Source organism: Dermacentor albipictus, chromosome 7, assembly GCF_038994185.2.
Source record: "Dermacentor albipictus isolate Rhodes 1998 colony chromosome 7, USDA_Dalb.pri_finalv2, whole genome shotgun sequence".
NCBI lineage: Eukaryota > Metazoa > Arthropoda > Arachnida > Ixodida > Ixodidae > Dermacentor > Dermacentor albipictus.
The window spans coordinates 3826842-3847183 of NC_091827.1; the positions used below are offsets into that span (position 1 = coordinate 3826842).

Sequence of the window (20342 nt, forward strand, 5' to 3'; positions counted from 1 at the left end):
TGAAAAATGAAACCTCTCAGCTTATGCCACAGCCAACATGGTCAAGACAAGTGCAGAGAACTGCCGTGTTCTCTAATGTACCATTTCTTATTAGCATTTTTTCTAGGAGTGTGCGTACCATGGCAGTCATTTGATCACAGCTTGCATACTTTACTCATTCGTAATCCTAATACAGGCTTGCTAAATTATAGGCTATTTTTAGGGATAGCGTGGGGAATTTTATTTCTAATCTGGCAACCTTGCGTGTGGCAATAACAAAATGTGAATGCGACAGTAAAGGAGACAGGCTGGACAATAATGGTCACTTTATTCCACACATCTAGAAAGGCCACTAGTGAAGTCATACATAGCATACAGTGTAGCACCTGCGTACAGTTCTGCTTGGTGCTGGCCAACTGCATCAGAAACAGCACTGGAAAACAATGCGAGCTCTGTTTCTGAAGGAGCATCTGTGAGACATTCAACGCGTCTAAAACCGGATGTTTATCATAGAGTCTTTTTTTGTTGTAAATAGGCTTGTTTCATAGGGGAAAAAAACAAACAAGGATAAGAGACAACTGGCGAGAAATTTTTTTGCTCTGACTAGATAGTGGCAACGCAAAGCATAAATCCTGCCTTCGCAATGAGCTTGTGTTGACATTTTGCACTTAACGAAATCGTGATTCAAGGCGGCACTAAATTGCATAATAAATACTACAAGAAAGTAAATGAAAAAATTAATCTGCCACTGTGGGCTGTTTTGACTTAAAATGGATATATCTAAAAAAAAGGGGGGGGGGTGCTAGACCACATCAAATAGAGAGAAATAATAAACATGCTCTAACAAAAACAACTGAAAAATGATACCCAGTGAGAAAGTGGGCTACAGTCTGCAACAACAGAATAACAAGATGTGGTCATTCGCACGACATTAAAAAAAATATCAACAAGCTCTATAGAAAATAGTATTGATAAACTGGTATGTTCTTTTTCTTCTTTTTTTGCAAGTTTCTCGAATTCACAGCGTGGGACACATGTCATCCATTTGTGGAGACTGGAGTACACCAATATATTAAGCACAGGCATTGCATGTACTATTCAGTAGAAAAATATTTCCTCCACAGCTGAGGGTAAGCTGCAGCAATCACAGCATCAAGGCAATTGTGGCCAACTTTACCTTTCCAAGCAACTTCCTCAAGCAGACCCATCACCAAAAAAATGAGGAAACAGGTTTTGCAACAAATCTGAAGGCATCAAGATACCACACTGCAATGCTCCTATGGAAAGCATTAAGATAACTTGCCCAGACCTAATGGTTCATTCTTTTTAAAGAACATGCTTCATGTGGTAGGAATAAGGCACAATAAATTTCTCTCAAGGTACTTAAGTATTGTTATATATATAAAACAAAGAGAAACTTGAGCCAACATTTTTGATGATGGGTACGAGCTGCATAATATCAATGGACTGAATCTTTAGTTCACGTGAAACCCTAGAGAGCTGAACACAATTTTTTTTTTCACTTTGAAACTTAAATTTATATAAAACAAATTATATAAATTCAAGTTTTACATAATTTTCATGCAGTGTAAAATACGCGGGTCCTTTAAAAAACAGCAATCATTTAAACCTGAAAAACTGATTATTGTTTCAAAGGTGCACACTGACCTAGAATGGAAATGCACATGATTAAGATAAAGGGTCAGGCACATCAGCTCAGGACGTGAACAGGAACTTATCCAAAAGAACTGTAGCACTGTGCCACCCTACAGTGACACAAGAGGAAATCTGCCAGTCACAATGGTGAGCAGCTGAAGCGCCAAACCTCGCTAGTCGAAGTTATGGTTCCCAGGTGCCTATGGTTTAAAGGTCTATTACAGCCCTGCCTCAAACTCTTGACAATGATGCCAGAACACCGGAAAAGAAGTGTGAGAATGAATGTTTTAGAACTCAGCATGATTTCTCACAAGATGCTCTGATTGGGAGTCCAGAGAATGGAAAATCTACAAAGACAACAACAGCTAAACCATAATATGCATTAAAAGACACAGCTAATGCAACAGGAGAAATAAAAACAAGAAAGCATGGCATACAAGGCATGTCCTTCGTGCCACGCTAGCGCACAAAACACTGTGAACTTAACACTGCAGAACAAGACAAGGACAATGAACTAAGCACTTAATGAGTTCACTGACACGAAAAACCTGCATGCAATACATGTTCAAAAACTTGATTTGGCCCCTGTTTCATGGAAAAAGATAGTAACATTAAAGAAAAAAGAAAAAAAACTTGCTTACTACCAAAGAAGTGTACTGGCTTTATCACTAATCATCGCTGGCGTAACAAGTGCACTGATAATGCCCTCTGGGCAGTGTTTTAACATACTTCCTCTCCTTAAAGGGGCCCCGAACCACCCCTCACGCTTGGTGAAATAACATAGTCTGCGGGGAGCATGCGCTACTGTGAACATCTCAGCCAAGTTGTGCTGCCGTATACGGTGCGTGGAGCTTGCAAGCCGATTGTGAAGTCACTTTTCTCTCCAACACACTCTTTTCAACAGAAGCCTTCCTCCTTACTCTCTTAAGGACGCAGGCTTTACACCTTATTTCATATTAAAGTGGATTCCCATACGCCACTACTATTGGTAGCTGCAGTCGGCTACATAGCGTAGGTTCTGTGGCCGCCGTGGGGTTCCGCCACAAGTCCAGTGGCTAAGCGCACTGCGGCTCGCTGAGGACAATTGCGTTTGGCTTATGTTTGGCGCATCGTAAGCACCAAAATCGGAAGTCATGACGTCTACGTTAACATCCAAAATGAAATTTCAACTACGTGCCACAATGACAATTAGAAGGCACAGCGCTGTGGGCATGCACCACTGCGCAGTAGCCTTTGCAGTGCAAGGCATCGAAGGAACGGGAGCCCACTGGAGGCCATGTTTGGTGGCCAATAACTCCGCTTCTGCAGAATGCATTGAAGTAATTTTTGCGGCAAAGTATTTCTTAAACAGCCTATTTTCACTTCAAATGCCGTTTGTTACTTCAATCAAAAGTGGTTCGGGGCCCCTTTAAGGGCAAGCTATATGTATAGTAGTTCCATCTCGTGCAATCTTTTCTATCGGGTGAAAATGTTCTCTATCAGCAGGCTTGTGAGCAGTTCTGTAAATGATAGCTATATCTCATGCTTTTTCACTACCATGATTTGTTTAAAGTGCATTTCTTTAAAAGCACTACTGCCTTGCATTGCAAACAGGGCTACTACCATTATAGCTTTCAACTGGACCAGCCGGTACTCTGCCGATAGCCGCAGTTGTGAACTTTCCAGTCTCGTCTGGGTGGCTGACTGAAAAACCATGTCCCGCCAGAATCCATCAGGTAGTATAACAGCAAATTAGAAGACACAGTAAAGTGAGCAAATTAAGCTTCTGAGTCCTCGCAACACTTACACTCGAGAAAGTGCAACACCTTTCTTTACTTTGTATTGTTTTCATCTGCAATCGATGTTGCACGTAACTCGGTAATTTTGTTTCGCTTGAACCAACGATAGATATTTGCAGCAAATCTAACAACAGTCACCACTACAGCAGACTCCCATGGTTACTTTTTTTTTTCCCCACAACAAATGTGGCAACCTTAATTGCAAAGCAACACCATAAAATCATACACAGCCAAGCACTTGACGCCAACAGTGATAATCAAAGAGCCATGTCACACATTGGACACAGCTCCGATATGTATGATCTCATAAAAGACAACACAGCTGCTAGCAAATACATCACCATGAGATAAAAAAAAAAAAGAAGCAAAATGGAAACTGCTGCCTCAGTCATGCAGTAGAACATCTGCTACCTTCTTCTACCAGATGCAATGATGAATGCGTGAATGGCATGATCAATGTGATGTGGCGGTTTTGTCGTTGAGCACTTTTAGAGCATCCGCTAATATTAATGGAGTGCTTGATTTTTGCATATGGAAGTAATAATGACTGGCGACTAACGAAAAGCCAGAAATGGCTGTTTCAATAGCTAAAGGCAAGCCTATGTTTTCAGTTTGCATAGTAAGTGGAAAGTGTCACCAAATCTGATCAAAATAAATAACGATGAGATTATGAACTTTGATAAATTGAAGCAATGAATTTCAAACCATTTGCCTGAATAGACCAAGGTCGCTTCTATTTCTACAGGAAGTGTGTCACATTTGTTTTCAACATTCTTGCACTGTCTACAGACACTTCTTATAATGAAGTATTCCACAGTGGTATGCCTTGTGTGCAAAGATATAATAATGATGTGTGTTGTGATAATCCTAAGAAAATGCACGCAAGAAATGTTGATGTGCCATCTCGCTTTGGTTAATGAAAACCGAAGCCTGACGAGTATGCACAAACAACGAAACACCACAGACAAAAAAGAGAGAAAGAAAGCAACCTGACCACAGAAGAGAGCAAGCTGAATCAAGTGATGTCCCGAGCAAACTGAGGCTGCTCGTTGTTTTTCGACATGGGTCAATGGTGGCAGTGTCTTTGTGTGGACTTCTCCTCTCCTTTACCGTACAATGCAATGTGCTGGGGAGGGATGCTTCGTCTTGTTGGATGGATTCAGAGTCATAGATCAGTCTGGCCAGTCAAGAAATCCTTGCGGGTCATCTTGGACCCAGTTGCACTGTGGGGCTCATTCTAGCAAGAGGATGCGTCAAATTGTGCAACTTGGGGTGCTCCACCAACACTTAAATGGGCGGTGGCCCATGTGTGTATCTGCAAAAATACAGGGAGATGGGCAGCGTTAGCTTTTTAATAAAGGTCGCAGTTTCGCCCAAAAGGCGAAGCATCGATTGCGATAGCAGCTTAGTAGACAGCTATACGAAGTAAGGATAGTATACTTATCGGCCGTATCAACTTGGAAACATTCGCTTACTAACTGAATTAACAAGCACTGTGTCAGCGCGCACAGGCAAACATCAACACATCACACTCAATGAGCACAGACACTCGCTGTCAAAATGCTGGTGTGAGCGATCGTGGTAGCAGCATCCAGCGAAGTGGCCTTCACACAAGAGCCTGCGCACAAAGGTATCAGCCGTCTGCAGGTTCATTTAAAGATACCGTATTTACTAGAATCTAACGCACACTTTTTTTTCCCCGATAAAACGGGTCCAAAAATTGCGTGCGAGTTAGAATCGAGTAGGAACCTAAATCTGTGTTACCATATCGCCGTCGGCATTTCAAGATGGCCGCCTCGTACGCGCTTCGAGCCTAGCTGCCGTAGCTTTCTCCATGTGCTGTAGTATGTGTGCTTTGGGTAGTGCACCGTCGCCTTCCCGGTCTTCCCGTTTTCCGCATTTGCTCTATCAGCATAAAAGTGGCGACTGCAAAGACACGCCGAGTTCATCATAATGCCGCAATTAAAAAGAAAGCGATCACATCTGCAGAGACGGACGAAAATCAGGCTGCATCACAGGCGTTCGGAGTTCTCGAAACTTGCTTGCGGGACTGGCGCAAGGAGGAGAGGTGTTCTACACCGGCAGCTGCTAAATATGGCACAGCCACACGGCCCCTATCTTGAAGGCAATCTGCGGCGGAGACAAGAGTCTACAAATCTAAGCGCGCATTGCGCTGTTCACGTCGGCTAGTTTCCATCGAAGCGAGAAGCCACACCAAGGTCAATTCCCTCTCTCCTGCTATCACACTTCCTCACTCCAGAGTTTAAAGAGTTTCCACGGTCACTCAGTGAGACGTGTTCGTGCTTGTGTGTGCGTGACACCATGCTTGTTCATTTAGTTAGTAAGCGAATGTTTAAAAGTTTATACGGTCGATAACACTACTATCTTTACTTTTTGTATAGCTGTCTACTAATTTGCTAGTGTAATTGATGCTTCACTTTCGCACCAAATTGTGACTTCTTTTATCTATCGCAACTTTAGTGCATTGGGAGTTGTAGTTGGTAGTTGTAAACGAGAGAAAGTTGTATTTCTGTATGAAAGAATGAGCTGCACGGTACTGTAAAGTTCTTTTCTTTCTTTAGGTCAGGAAGAACGGCTGCGCGGTATGATCGAGGACGCGGTAGAATTGAGTAACTACAGTAACGCACGCACTGCTGTGCAAAGTACGCACTTGTTGACAGAGTTAAAGGTGCCACTTTCTCCCTTCCGCACTGCCTCCCCGCATTCCTCTATACATGACGCACGAGCTCGAGTGATGATCGTCAGTTCCCCTTGCGCCTGGTCGCGAAATGCGCAATTGTTGCCATAGCACAACGCCGCTCCCCTCCCTCCTGTACCCCCCATGGCCTTTTGCACAGTGGAAGACTGCGTGTTTGCTCTCCGCTTTCTTCCTTCGCGTGCGCCTGATTGAGCCACGATCGTCAGCTTCTCTCACGTCTGTTCACTCGCACATACAGCATATGACGCACGGCGATGGTGTCATCGCCATCAGATTTTGTCCTTGGACTTTATACGGAACATTACAGCGATGCCGACAGCAAAAATGTGCTTGTAGTTTCCATATAATTGCTATCACAATAAAAGCAAATCTAGTTTATTGATTGCTATTCAGTCAGGTAACACTCATTGCATCACACTGCTTCTTGTGGTTGTATGGTGGGCTTCACCGAAGGCAAAGCTTTCATTATGCTACAAGTTCTGGTTTAGATTCTTGGTGCTTGTTATACGTGAGCTCGATGTTTTTATGTCAAAGGCGACAAAAAGTCAGGACATAAACTCAAAATTCGGGACCGTCCTGCTAAATTCGTGATGGTTCGCAACCCTACTGCCGGCAAACCCCATTGAGAAGTGTGCCCGTTGCCTAACTTGTCAGAAGTATTTTCAGGCAGTCCATTATAACCGATATTTCATCTTGTCAGCTGCACTGTAAGTGTTATACACCAAGTATGAGATTCATGAAAGGGCAAACGAGAGTCAGAAAATATCCGGTCCTGCAAGGTAGGCAGTTATGTTATAAGTCGTCTGAGGTGTATCTAAACACGAAAAGCAGGGGTGGCCGTGAGCTGAAGCTATCTCTTAAATGCTGTTCAATGAAAAATGTTTAAGTGCATATTTTCTTTTGTGCCGGGGGAGTTGTGACACACATTAAATGTCTGTTAGAGTCAGTTGAAGCCTAAAGTAATAGTTGATCAACATACGGAAAGCTGTAGTACGTAATGTGTACCTGAGCTGTGGCCCAAAAGAGGTGTGGAAGTTATTGAGCAGATCACAGCAGTGTGGTTCCAGGAGACAGGCAACACAGTAAAGCAGCACCAACGCCACCTGGACAGGCAGAGCAGCTTTGAGCACCCGCCAGAGACGCTTCCGCCTGCTGCCAGCCCCTGTCGAGTCTCCCGATGTGCACCGTGCCGCCAACATGCCATTCGTTGTGATCTGGCTGTGGGACTGCTCAGTCACGGTGCTGGATTTCCTGCTAAATATAGAGAGCCAATAATCAACACTAAAAGCCAACAGACAATGCATCAGAGATAGCATAGGGGGAATTATCTGTTATTTTTAATTGAAGTGTAGAAATAACAAGAGAAAGCGAAATGAAATGATAACTTGCCACTGGTGGGAACCGAGCCAACATCGTACAATGCATTACATGCACAGCCTTTTGCTGTTAACCTATCATGGCACTATGTCCCCGTCCACTTTCATGGGCATCTGTTTGTGTGCACTAGGTCTGGCGATTGTAGTGCGAGGAAAATGTGGCAGGCAAACGACATCAAGTCCTTGTATACTCCATGCCATCAGGAGTGACAAATATGAGGTCCTCACTATGTCATGAACGAAAAGAGTAAGGAAACCCGAGGGGCTTCAATTTTTTTTTTTTACTCGCAACCATAGAAGCGAACAGACAATGAATCCACAGAATGCCCCTATTCCCCTATTCTCACCCACAAGAATCAACATTATGTTATAACATCTCAGCGTGATATCTGTACTCTAGCCTCCGAGAGTCAAAGTGATGAAAAAGGGAAGAACTGTGTGTTTTGAGCTAATGAAGAAATCCATCATCAAAATCCGAAATCCACTGCTGGAAAAAATGCTTTGCCCAGAGAGACCTGCCTCAGCTCAAAAGTGTCTGCAAATTTCCTTATCTCATTAATACATGAAACCCTCTCCCAGCTGCAATTCTACTTCCCGTATGTAGGAAACACTCGCATTCTCAAGGAAACCGCCAGACATCAGTTATATGGATTACAATGCTCGTGAGATTCCCCTTCATCCTTTTGATCAAGCTTTGTCAAGCTGTATTCTTGCAGTTCTTTTGCCGTGCCTCATAATCAGAAACTGGTTTTGGTACATAAAACCCTATAATTTAATTTTTAGTTATTTTGCCAGGGTGGCCATTAACACAGTACTACTTTGTGTATGTTGTAGATGAAACACCCTCGCCTATCCCCATTTGGTCATCCATCCATGTAAATTATTTCTTTCAGCTTCTTGGAGTCGGATCAATCATTTTCTTTTCCACTGCTCACTGTAAGCTTTTAGCATTCTTTCAAGTTTCCCTGACACTCCCAAGATCCAAGAGATCTCACGTAAAAATAATTTCATCCAAGATTGTGTAGAAGAACATCAAATTAAATGAAGTACATTGATCATAAACTGAGTGAAAAAAATAGCGAGACATTTATTAACCAGTAATAGTCGGACATTCGGAATATGACGCTACTTCGCTTGGAGAAGCAAATAACTTTAAATAAACCTCATTCACTGTTTCAGTGTGCACTGACGGCTCAATAAGCCAATTGCCTTTATAATTTTTGCATTTGACACTAGTGGAGACTGTTTCATCAGCTGATTCTGCAAGGAAATGCTCTCGAGCCTTGGACAATGGTTTAGTCAATTGGTTAAGTGCAGTGGCAAAACCGGTATGGCACGCTATTTTCAACAATAAGTACCCTATTTTCGCGCCTATAACCCACACCAAAAATTAAAAAAAAATAAAAATATCAACAGTAAAGTTGGGGTGCAGGTTATACATGAATATTGTCTGGAGGTGTGGCTTCACGGCAGTCCCGGCTTGTCTCCACACCTCGAGGCAAAGTTCTCCGCCATTTATTTTGTCAGCTCCTGGAAAAACCCACCCTCTCTCCATCACTATGTGTTGAAACACTTTTTTCCCCTTCTACATGGTTGTCCATTCTCCACTTAAGAGGTTGCCATTTTGCGTTAGCAAATACTATTACGCCCAGGGGTAGCACACTCTCAAGTTCAACAAATGGCCACAGAGGGCAAAAAAATCGACCGCGCAGCACTGCTAATAAAAGGAAGGCTGCCTGCGTGAGTTCAACATCCCCCGCTAGAGGTTCCATAATAAACGCAATATTAACCTACAATCTTTCTCCCACACTTATTGAAGCATTTTTATTACAAACAACATAACAAAGAGTACAAAATGATCATTGCTAATTAGATATCGTACTCTTTATTAGTAATTTTGGTGCTTTTTTTGCCATTATAAATGCAAATAGCCTTCAGCATCATCGATCTTCCACGTGACCTCCAGCCTGAATTTTAAATTTTTACTGGCATGTTTGCGTGCACAGTAGGCACGGATTCATTCGTTCATAGACTTAAGCTGGCTGCTTATTTTGTGTTAAAACTAGTGTGTTGCGATTCAATACCTTGCATTATTCAACTTGTGGTAAAGAGGCGCGTTACGAGCGGAGATGTTAGCTCGAAAGCAAGGTTTCTGTCATGAACCTTGCGGAACACATCTGTATTGAAACGGGAGCCGGTTTCTGTTGCAACTGACGATGGAAATAGCAGTGAATTGGTTAACATCGCTGCTTGGATTGTTACATAATATTCGTCTTGTTATCTTACACGTGGAGACAATTTAACTCTTTCGTTACTGAAAAAAAATGGTTGTTTTTTATAGGTATCGGAAAAAATTATTTATCACTATAAATAATAATACAGCACACATTGCAGCATAGCATATTGTGCATAATGATATGCTCTGTTCAAAAACATATGCTGCCAAACAAAAATAGTTATTAGGTAAAACAAAAATTTTAGAAATCGTCATTCTTGCTGCCAGTTAATAAAAACAGCAATAAAAAAACATGGTATCTACAAAAACAAAGAAAATTCAGAATATACATTTCAAAGATGGCTAACCCAGGAATAGCGTCTGAAGAACTAAATGCTCAGTAAGCCATTTTTTGGATAAAGAAAAGAAACTAAGACCAGTTCATCGCTCATGCCATGCGGTAAAGCAGTTTCTGGATATTGTGAAGCATTGGTGCCCTCTGCACTTTTCCTGCAAAACATCTGGTTTTTGTTCAACTTTGTGGTCCTCGTAACAAATTTTTCAGTTCCGCCTTTTCGGCATCTTCTGAGGATGGTCCAGTGAGAAACCCAAGGAACATACTTCACCACTTCGTCTAGAGTCATGCACCTCTTCCAGGACCGACAGCTCTCGGCATAGCTGGGCAAACTAAAAGGTTATGCATCCAAGCATATATGTTTGCATTTTTTCAGATTGCCTTTATCACCTCTGCAGAGAAGAAAAGTAGAAAGAAATCCCACGCCGTTGTAAACTGTCTTGCGCTGGGTGAGATGTGCTTCTTGGCACGAATGGAGTTTCTTTGCTGCCGATGGCAGCACATCATAACCAAGTGCAGTGTGCACTCTGAAGATAATCAGTAGAGCTCTCAGTTCATGCTGTTAAGAATGGCGAGTTGCAAGGCAAAATTGCCACCCAATTACGACAAGGGGGGGCAAGACGCGCATTCCGCACTCTCCGTCACTACAGCTAGGAGGCGTTCGAAGAAGCGGCCTTTGCGCTGAAAACCGCCTCCTTCCACCAGCCCCATCGACATTGTGACGGAACGAGTTCGGTGAGTGAACAATGGTTCCAGAGTTCCCCAACGCGGAGCTGATTTGACACGCATGGACAAGCTGCCGCGGGAACAACGTATTTTGGTGCTTCTCACGCTTCGGCGTGACGCAAAACAACGAGCTACCCTCGATTGGCACCGATACTTCCCGGAACGGCACCCCTCCAACGCCGTCGTTTGGGCATCGGAATGTGTGTGCCTTTGTGTCTGTAAACTGATCTGCGGAGCAGCGGCGAGTTGGTGATGAGTAAACGAACAGTTGCCGCCTCGTATGGCCGGCGGACCAAGTGTATAAAAACTGTGGTTGTGCGAATGCTGAACACACTTCTCTTGAGCAGTCATGTTAGACTGAGTCACTTCTCTCATGCAGTCATGTTGGACTGATACTCTTTTTCTCAAGCAGTCATGTTAGACTGATTTGATTTCTGTAAATAAACCTTTTTCCTCGTTCTCGATGAGAAACAGTTCTTCACTTCATCAACGATCTCAGCGTAAATAAGTTGGACGACGGCATGGGCCAGCTACCTTCGAATTCATGCCGTACTCCAATCTTGGCAAAGGACCACGGACGATGGGATTGAGCCCCCAATCCTGACAATGCAAAAAGATCGACAGATAGGTGCACATAAGGAAGGATGCTGCTCAAGGCTGCAAAGAAAACTCGTCGATGAACAGGGGCGGATGTCCCCATGCCGACTCAAAACATTGTCACTGTCAGAGCTTGAATCTGCTTTGCTGTCATCTTCGGAATCATTACTCGAGTGCTCATCCCTAAATTGAAGTGCGGGTGCAGCATAGTTTCGAGCACAACCCTTTTCTCGCGACACAGATGCGCGGGATGACGCCATGGGAGTGAATTTCAATAACTGCAGAGTGACACCGGCAGAGCCCCTTGCCGGGATTTTACAAGCTAAGCAAAACCGAAACGGTTGGAAACTGGCTGAAAATGCCAGGTCAACATGTTGAACATGCAGTGGATATTAAGAAATACACTTTGGCGCAACAAAGTGACTCGGACTCCAAACCAAAGCTCGCTAATGAAGAGCTGGCATCATATTCAGTTAATTATCACCGCTTAGCACTGTCGGATGGCAAATCCGGCCATATTATTTAATTCTTGCATTGCTGGGAGTAATTTGATTACCAAATTTTGATGCTAGTGCAGTGTAATCGTGAGTGGCATGCTTTTTTTCTCGAGCACTGTGGAAGGTGACAGCCACATCTCCTTTTCATTACAACATACGCACATTAGACCGCAAAAAGGTCCGTCAAAAATCACAACATTGCTGGAGCGCAAAAATTTAAACTGATTCTGAAAGTTAAGTGCCTGTACTAACTACTAAATTGCCTTGAGTGGATAAGAAAAGTCTCCAACATGTTGAAATCGGTGCTCTAAGGCATCGATCACCGGTGATCGATTTGAGTAGGCGTGGTAATGAAAGAGTTAATGAATTAGATCCTGCATTACACATGGGCAGTCGGGACCTTCTGTTGCTGTTTCCTAAATAAACTTTTAGTTGCGAGGCCGTCGTTATCCACACACACAAAAAAAGAAGGAGTGATATCATAACACAAAATTTTTCATCTCGTAGCCATGGCCATGGGTGACTGAGTAGCCTTATCAATTTGTTTTTTTTCCCGACACCGCCAACTTCTTTTTGTCCACAAAACTGAATAACCCTTTGGTAAATTGAAGTGAAAGCACTGAATTTAATGTATTAAACAGTTGCATGCATGATAATTTGCCCGTATTTCATACTTATTGGTTCCAAATAGTCTTGCTGTCCAGTTTGGTATTCCTTAAGTGAAGCGGTGCATCACGTTCGTGCGGAAAAATAATGCATCCGTTCTAACAGCTTCATCTCCTCCATGCATTTGCTTGTGGAACCAGCAGTGTGATCTCCTCTAGTGTATAAATGAGTACACAAACGTTCGCATTTGTGATCTTAATAATACTTCAGCTGTTGACATGCATTATAGTTAGGCAGACATCAATCTCATGGACAGTAGCAATATTTATTTAACATGCTGCTTAAGCACCCTAGAACAGACAGTGTACACCTGCATGTGCTCTGCAGCCACAAACCATTACAATACATATGCCACACCATTTTGCATTTCATATCGCAAAATTGTGCGTTTTCAATTCCTGATGCAGTCAAAATTTCCGTTCCAGACATGCAGTAATGAGGATGCCACCAGTGTAAAGCAAAACACTCCACGCACTAAAGAGAAGCTGCTGCCTGCTACAACAAGGCTATTGTGTGGACTCTGGCTGCTACTGTAAGGTACACAACACCAGGTTCAGAAATAAATATACTTGAAATATGCTGTATTGGCTTGCTAGTCTTGAGAAACATGTCATTTGTTTGTAGCAGATGATATGAACGTTTGTTCATGTTTACAGTTCAGCATAATTGGTTCAAACATAAAAGAAAGCACTACACGAGTTTGGATAATCTCTGCTGTATCTCAAGTGTCACTGTTCTGCTCTAACAGAGTCTGTGTGCCAAGCACATCTTGGTCATCACAGGAGCCCCCATTTCAGGCACGTACGCAGGATTTTTTTTCAAGGGGGGCTCCAAGCCATGGTAACTTTTATATGCAAGTGAGGTGGAGGGTACTTTTACTAGCACAAACTGAATAATGCCCACCATTTGCCATAAAGACGAATGAAGCCACAAAAGCGAATTGAAATAACGTGTATCTCACAGGTACGCATGTGAGATACACCTATTCTTTACTTGGTAAACAAAGAACCACATCAAATGGACTCGCGTACAAAGATGTGCAGGATGAACCTTGACAAGAATAAGTTAATAAGCGAAAATGCAAAATAAAGATTTCTAGTAACGTTTTTTGAATTAGCTCTGGAAGAATTTGAGAAATGTATATTTGTGGAACCATCACAGTTCTTTTGCATCCCTCGTTTACTGCTCTACCAAGTAGCAAAACCTACTCGTGTTATTTGGGAAGTTGCGTAACGATGCGTGGTCACCAGTGCCGTACAACCACGTAGAGCGCAGGACGCTGCGGTTCTAGATGCACTGCACCCACCGCGGAAGGTTAGAACACCCCCCCCCCCCCCCTGTTAGCACAGCAGGGAAGTGGCTGTGCCAGGCAGCTTGAGTGATAACTGTAGAAGCGTCATTCAAAACACGCGGAATTATTCTCCAGTTCTGGCGGCATTTTCTCTACTTCCTTTTCAAATAAGATGTTGGTCCATATATTTTTCCACAAACAATTTTAGCTTTTCCTCCCTGTTTAGCTGTTGCTTTGGCTTTCTCGCTTAGTAGATCGCTTAATTTCTCATCTCCTTGAGACTCTTGTTTCCAGTTGCCAATTTTGCACGAAAAGTGCTGTACAACAAGGGAAAAACCAGACGAGGTAGCAGGTGACAGTCATGTTGCTTATGGGTTTAAGGGTTATTGCAGGGTCTGATGATCGACGCTGTTTCGCAATATTTTATTTTCCACCTTATCTAACCGATTTTGCGGATATATGGTTCCGAGGATCTGCCAGCGTCGCAGCGAGCCGTCACTCGAGGAAATAATGAAGCCAAAGGAAAAGTTAAATGCAACTGGCGTTTTCTCCGGCCACAACTCGTTCCACGAGCATTCAGACCACCCGACTATGAACCGAATCCCATTCCTGGCCCCTGGATCAGTCTAAACAAAGAAGGTTGAACTAACGAAGCACCAGGGATGCGCGTGATCGTTGAATAGATGGTGACATAAATATTGCGTTGGGCAATATAAATACAATAAAATATTATAATTTAAAAAATAAACTACGCCCTACTTGCTGCAATAGATGGCAACAACTGAATTCATCTTGAGTTAATCACACGGGCACCGAATTGATGACAAAACTGGCCTCCACACCCCAGGAGATGCTGATAACTATCGGCATCAAAAATGAGTGAAAAAAATTGACTATTCCACTCCGTGAAGATGGAATGGCAGCAAAAGCTGACGACAGTCAAAGCTCTCAAACGAAAAGCAAAGTGTTTCACATCCGCTGCGGGTCAGCCTGACGATAGTGCAATATCGGGCTGACCAGCGGCGGAGGTGAAGCAGGCGTTAAGCGCTCCCCACACGTGGATCCATCCCGAAGGTAGTGCAATGCTGGGCCGACCCGCGGTGGAGGTGAAACAGGCATTAAGAACTGCCCATATGTAGGCCGATCCCGAAGATATTCCAATACCGGGCCCACCTGCGGCAGGGGTAAAGCAGGCGTTAAGTGCTCCCCTCACTTCGGTCTATCCCGAAGGTAGTGCAATGCTGGGCTGACCCGCGGTGAAGGTGAAGCAAGCGTTAAGCACTCCCTATATGTGGGACCATCCCGAAGATTCCGAAGGGCGCGTTATAGGTTCCCGAGTCCACAGGGGTATGTGCCATTGATCTTGGACCCTTTTCGCACTGTCACCAGGATAGACCCACATGCTGATTTGTTCTGTTAACAGACGCCGAAAGAAACTACGGAAGTTAGTCATACACTACTTTCACTTTAAAAGGCAGCAAAATGTTGACCACTGAGTAGATTGATTCGTCGACGCTTTAGGGATGTGTGTGAGGAGTGGTGCCTTGGGCGGATAGGGGAGGGGGGGGGGGGGTTATGCCGCTTAATTTCAAGGGGGCGGGCCCCCTCGGGCACGTGCCTGCCCCATCTACACTAACAGGAAGGGGCTGGAGCCGAATTTGCAAGGCTTTACACCCCTAACAAAGAAGCCATTCCAGAAGTATCTGCATGAGATATCAAGTCTACGGACGACTGTGTCAAGAGTGAAAAGAGCTTCAGCCATCACTCCACCAGCCTGGATATTCGCCGAGTCATCCAGGTACCTCAACAAAGACTTTTTAGAAATTCTTTGTGTTCAGATGCACCTGCAACCCTCTGACCAAGCACGGACCACGCTGGCCAAAAGAGTTCCGACAGTTTGCCCTTAATCAGCTTCCTGGCGATGTCAAATTCCATTTTTGCCAAGTACAATTTTTTTCTCTAAGAATGCAAGCTTCTTCATTGCCCATTCTTGTTAGAGGTCATTCTTCCTCACTCAAATACAAAGGTCAGTGGATTCTTTGCTCACGCTTGCATAATGCCAGTCGCTGTCTAATAGTATAACATATCTGTAGCTTTATTTTTTAGTGTACGTTGCCATGTGCAATTCCTCTCCTGAAATAGCGGATGCAGCATCGGCATGTGCTTTTCATTAACCTATGCAATGTGTGCTATGCAGCATTTTACTTATCTTAATGTATTTAGCCTTCAGTGCTTGCAGAGCAGAGTGGCTTCTTTCTTGAATGCAAGTTTTTTCCATTCCTATATTTATTTCCTAGGCTCGTCAGGATTGCTATTCTTGCTCGATAGCCTGTGTTTCTGCGCAAGCTACACTGAAGTGATTGACTGCCAAATCTAGTTTTGCTGCCCCACTTGGTCGTAGTCATCCTCTCGTGTTTCTTGGATGTGGGGGCCTGGTCACTTGCATTGGGAAGCAGTCTGTAGAGGTAAGCATTTGCTCCTGCAGTATGACATAGACTCGCAATTTACACACACCTAGATTCGCGCTACCCATTCGTCCTTTCCTGCTGCAGCCGTGGGCAAATAAGTTGTTCCTGTGACCTTTCTCGGCCGCGATTAGGCATGCACGGAGACCAGTATACATGCTACATGGTCCGACGTGTGTGAAGTTGACAGCCACATGGGTGTAAAGGCAGCAAAATTGGCTGCCAAATGTGATGCTCTCAAAACTGATTTGCCTATACCGAGACAAAGTGGGGAACCAAGTGCAAGCCACACATTAGCGGCCCCTGAAAGAAAAAAAAAACATGCAGGTTGAAAAGGAGTTAGCGCTAAAATGCCGGGTAGTCCACGTCACTGTGTTCGCTGCAGCAGCAGACGCCTGCGCCACCCGATTGCTTCACAATGCAAGTTGCTCATCTTTAACAGCGACTGTCGGCGCTAACAGGTGGGACACTCTAGCCAATCTGCTTGCGCTGTTGGTTGTCACTCGTTGCCAGACCGCCATGTGCGACAACGGGGAGCCGTTTTATGAGCTCATGTCAATGATCCCGGCATATCTCAACATACAAATTTTATTTGTGCTCTTGCACAAGAATGCGAACTGTTTGTCTTCTGCCAATAAAGTTGCACATTCTGTTAACTCACTTGTGGCTTGTTTGTATGGGTATCAGTAGAGGCTCTTTGGTCTCCTGGCAATTAGAACACACCAGCTACGCGGCAGCCTAAACAGTGAAGCATGCCGCATAGCCAGCAGGGTGAGCACGGCGCGTACCAGCGCGCGCTACCAATGAAAGCAGCCATATTAGATTTTGCTCTAAAAAAAAATAATTCATTTCCGCGTTCTGTTTGAGCAGTGCCGTCTGTCGTCCACCCACGCAAGTTCCATGCACTTCTGCTTCTTATTTTCATACCGCTGTGGAAGGTACAGTTTCTTTATTCTATGCGGCGCCGGCGAACTCGTACATCACCCGCTCCTGCGGTGCTCTCTCGGTGCACATGAAGCGCTTTGCAATACGTCAAATGGAGAGAGCGAAATCACCATTGGGATTTTCGGTTTGGTCACGTTTTTGCTCCGTTGCCAATGCAAGGGCTGCTCCGTCCACGCTGTCATCCTTTGTCACGTTAATGCTAGCTGCGCCTGCGATGTGGTCCGATTCCCGCCGGATATCACGTGACTGATTCGTGCGCGATCACGCTGTCATGTGAATTGAGCTTTTATCAGCATCGCCGAAGAATGGAGGGGACAGAGTCGCTGGCCGAAGATATTATGGACGAGTCATGAATCCGTGAATGGACTGTTTTTGCAAAGTTTTGAGCGGTTGTATGCAGTTATTTCTGCTGGTTAGACACGCGGATATCTTTTTTTTCACCCCCGGCTGTTGTAATTGTGGGTGCGGGTTATACACGGAAAAATACGGTACCTTGTTTCCAACATATGCTAACCTAAAATGGTTCACTTAAATAAATTGACACCTGATGGGTAGCCCAGTGGCTATGGCATTATGCTGCAGAGCATAAGGTTGGCGGTTAGATTCTGGCCACAGCGGCCACATTTAGATCGGGGTGAAATGCAATAATGCTGATGTGCCATGCATTGGGTGTGCACGAGGAACCCCAGGTGGTCATAAGTAATCCGGAGCCCCCCACTACAGTACCTTTCAGCAGTTCCGAAATGTGAAACCCCACAATGTAATTTTTTAAATTGAATATAATAACATTCGCAGTGACATGAAAATATACCAGAATGAGAACAAGCACAATGAGCTGCATACTGTACACTTACGTACAAGGCGACTGTTCCTTCCCACCTGCTGTAACTGTTTCAATCATTTTTCACAAGTGGTTACACCAAATTGATGTTTCATGCGGTCCCAGTATTTTGCATCTGGCTACGCTCGTGTCTCCACAAAAATTCATATCAATCAAACTTCATCAAATTAGATTATTATGCAAATGCATAAAAATGTTACTTACAGATGCCAATCACTTCACAATCACTTCCATGTTATCAGCTACTGATAAGTTTCATCGCAAATCACTTCTGCGGAAGCCCACAAGGTGGAGGAAAGTACATGAAAGGGAATGAGTCCCAGACCAGGATGAATTTTTCTTCAACTGCAAGGCTTTCTTTCTGAGAAACCTGTATGGGTTTCCTTTGTAGCTTTGTGCAACAGTATGGGTGGATGCCAATTTTTCTGTTTCATGATAAGAAGTTTATTAGTAGCCCACCAAGAAAAGCAAGCATAGATTTACAGCAGTACATTAAGAGGTCCTAAAGTAGAATGACCTGGGGGACCTGTTTCACAATGCATACAAGATAACGACATAAGAAGCAGCATGATGGTTCCAACAAGAGATTGCATATTATCGAATGACACACACACACACACACACACACACACAAAATCACAAGACGAAATCATAAAATAAAGAACTTTGCTAATAAAAGAAGAATACCTTATCATCATAAGCTAACAGAGGCATAAAGGCACAAGAAACCTGTGCAAGATCGTATAACTTATAAATATGTTAACGATACAAAACGAACATATCTGCATTGAAGCTAAGCCTACAATTCCAGTTTGAAATTACGAGCTCAGAAGCTTGCCATCTTATTGTGACCTCTCACCTTGTTGAAGGCTTCTCCAATGAACTTGGGACTCCTGCTTGGCCCTGCAACAAAGTCTGTTGAATAAAAAAAAGAAGTTATTGCCATAAGTGGGCGATAGAACAATTAATTACATTACTAAGGCACCGTAAGCTCTGTGGGTATTTAAGCAGACTTCTCTACGCTCTTTGCAAAACATACTGCAGTACTCATTTGAGTGACCAACATACCAGCCAAAAAAGATGCTCATAATCGCCCAGAACAAAAATTTTTAAATGCTTTTTACTGCCAACAGAGTACCTCTGCAATACACAAGTATAAGTTAAAGCTAAATGTTTCCGATCATTAAAGAAAACTAGGATGGCTAGTAAGGCATTGTGCATATATGCAAGAAAGAAATACAAATCCTAACTATTACAACTCAGAAGTAAACAGTGACTAAACTCAGGAGTACTGCCGACTAAAATTACAAAGTTTGGTTACCTACCGAACAGACAGATGTAACCTCCACACATTACAGCACAAATAAAAAGTGCGCACCTTTGCAGCATCTGGGCATTTTGGAGGTGAATCTTTCAGCATCTTCCACTCGCTCTGCATCTTTTGCAACTCAGTCAGCTTGGTGCCGCTCCTGGAAAGGTTGTACATGAACCTGATGCTAAGTGAAATTCTCACAACAACCTTGTTGCATTTTTGTGGAGCAAGTATCATCATCGGCATATTTTAAATACTACTTCTGGACAAATGTCTCTCTTAGAGATTTACAATTATCCCCATTTCTGGGTCAACCTAACTCGTAGTCCAGCTAACCATAAGTCAATGACTCAGCAGATACCACACTCTTCTTAAGCCTGAAATTTGCTTATATCTCAACATTCTATTTATCATCTGCCACCAAATATTGCATCTGCCTTTGCTTGGGACCAATTGTGTTACTACGTATAACAAACCGCCGATTATCTGTTGTGCATACTGAATGACCCAGTCTAGATGTAAATTTTCCCAGCAATACTGAAAATACGCCACATCAGTCTCAAGTGCCAAGAGGGACCTCAATGACTAAGAAATCAATGCCCCCCCCCCCAAAAAGACGGATAGAGAATGTGCTTTGCACCACCTGTTAAAAAGAGAACATGGAATGTGGAAGTCTTCAACTACACGAGGCTTCACACTGCACTGCAACTTTGTACGACAGTAAGAACTTAGCTTCGAAACGCTTTTTAACTATAGTTAAAGATTAACAAGAGTACAAGATTAACAACTTTAAAAAGTACTGAGTCAAACTAAGCTAAAAACAGGCATTTATTTTTCCTTTGTTAAGTTGAGGGCACAAAAAGTTTGACAAATTCTAGAAGATACATTGCTGTTATTCTATGAATTCCTTTATTATATTATGTC

General features: G+C 43.5%; 1 protein-coding gene across 9 annotated transcripts in view; it reads right to left on the minus strand.

Annotated features, from left to right (window-relative positions):
- Window positions 1-288: 288 nt before the first annotated feature.
- Window positions 289-20342, minus strand: part of LOC135920784 (serine-rich adhesin for platelets-like) — a 658268-nt gene continuing 638214 nt past the window's right edge. For 8 of the 9 annotated variants that reach the window (XM_065455039.1, XM_065455040.1, XM_065455041.1 and 5 more), the window contains 4 exons: window positions 19485-19575; window positions 18966-19021; window positions 7138-7386; window positions 289-4728 (listed from right to left, as the gene is read on the minus strand). In XM_065455039.1, the coding sequence (XP_065311111.1) occupies window positions 4701-4728; window positions 7138-7386; window positions 18966-19021; window positions 19485-19575 (424 nt within the window). In that variant the 3' untranslated portion in view covers window positions 289-4700. The remainder of the gene's footprint in view (window positions 4729-7137; window positions 7387-18965; window positions 19022-19484; window positions 19576-20342) is intronic. The other variant, XM_065455046.1, reaches the window with a different exon arrangement.